This window comes from Vigna radiata, unplaced genomic scaffold (assembly GCF_000741045.1).
Source record: "Vigna radiata var. radiata cultivar VC1973A unplaced genomic scaffold, Vradiata_ver6 scaffold_432, whole genome shotgun sequence".
Taxonomy (NCBI): domain Eukaryota; kingdom Viridiplantae; phylum Streptophyta; class Magnoliopsida; order Fabales; family Fabaceae; genus Vigna; species Vigna radiata.
Window position 1 is genome coordinate 131021 of NW_014541979.1, and position 1030 is coordinate 132050.

At 22.4% G+C, this 1030-nt stretch overlaps 1 protein-coding gene across 1 annotated transcript in view; it reads right to left on the reverse strand.

Moving 5' to 3' along the window:
- Positions 1 to 461, reverse strand: part of LOC106778707 (gibberellin 20-oxidase-like protein) — a 1090-nt gene extending 629 nt beyond the window's left edge. The window contains exon 1 of the mRNA XM_014666694.1: positions 452 to 461. Coding sequence (XP_014522180.1) covers positions 452 to 461 — 10 coding nt within the window. The remainder of the gene's footprint in view (positions 1 to 451) is intronic.
- Positions 462 to 1030: the final 569 nt, after the last annotated feature.

Here is a 1030-nt window from a genome sequence, read left to right on the forward strand (position 1 = left end):
TGAAAATAATACAAATCCTATGGTCTCAATTTTTTTTTTAATTTATAATATAACATTTAAAAAACTATTTTGGATTATACTTTAAAAATTCATTTTAAACTGTATAACCCAAAATATATTTTCAAATTTAAAAATATATTTTGTAAGGTATAATATAAATGTATATAGAAAATATATGTGTAAACTTAAAAATAAATTTTGAAATTACACAATCCAAAAACATACTTTTAAATTGGAAATTGTAAATTTAGCCCATGGACACACTTTAGATTTATTTATAAAAATCCATTTCTTGCTTCCGTCGTTGACAGTCTTTTTTCTTGCACTCCTATAATTTCTTTTTCTTGTTTTTTCCTTCTTATATAACTAAAAAGTTATTTTATAAGAAATTTTTTTTCTAGAAGGATTATACAATCTAAAAATCATTTTTAACTTTTTAAACTATACAAACCAAAAGTCATTTTCAACTTCTAAATTATAATATTAAAAAATATTAAGAAAAAAACATCTCCAATTATGTTTCGGGTAAAATCTAAAAAATAACTTCTAGATTATAAAATTCAGAAAAAACACAAAAAAAAAAATATAGGGAGGTAGAAAGAAANTTATGAAGGTGCAANAAAAAACTGTCTNCCCATTTNGGCTTGAGAGCCCATCCNTGATAACTGGCAGATACGCATATTTTGGACAGAAAGTCCAAAAGACCAAATGAAAAGAAGTAAGAGTGGTTGAGATTCAAATATTTATTTTGAAATTACTNAACTTTCCACTTAATTTATACAAATGGCTAAGGAAAACTAATTAAAAAAAATTACTTTTAGGACATAATCAACTTCCCCCCTTAAGGTATAAAAATTACTTTGCATTTACTCATAAAAATTGAGTTCAAAAGTCACTTGTAATTGGTTATATCAAGAAAATATCTGTTTTAAATTTAGAATATAAGATCATTTTTATCATATTAATTTGAAACAATTATTAATAATAAGTTAGCATTTTTAAGTTTATTTATCAAGAAAATTTTTCTACA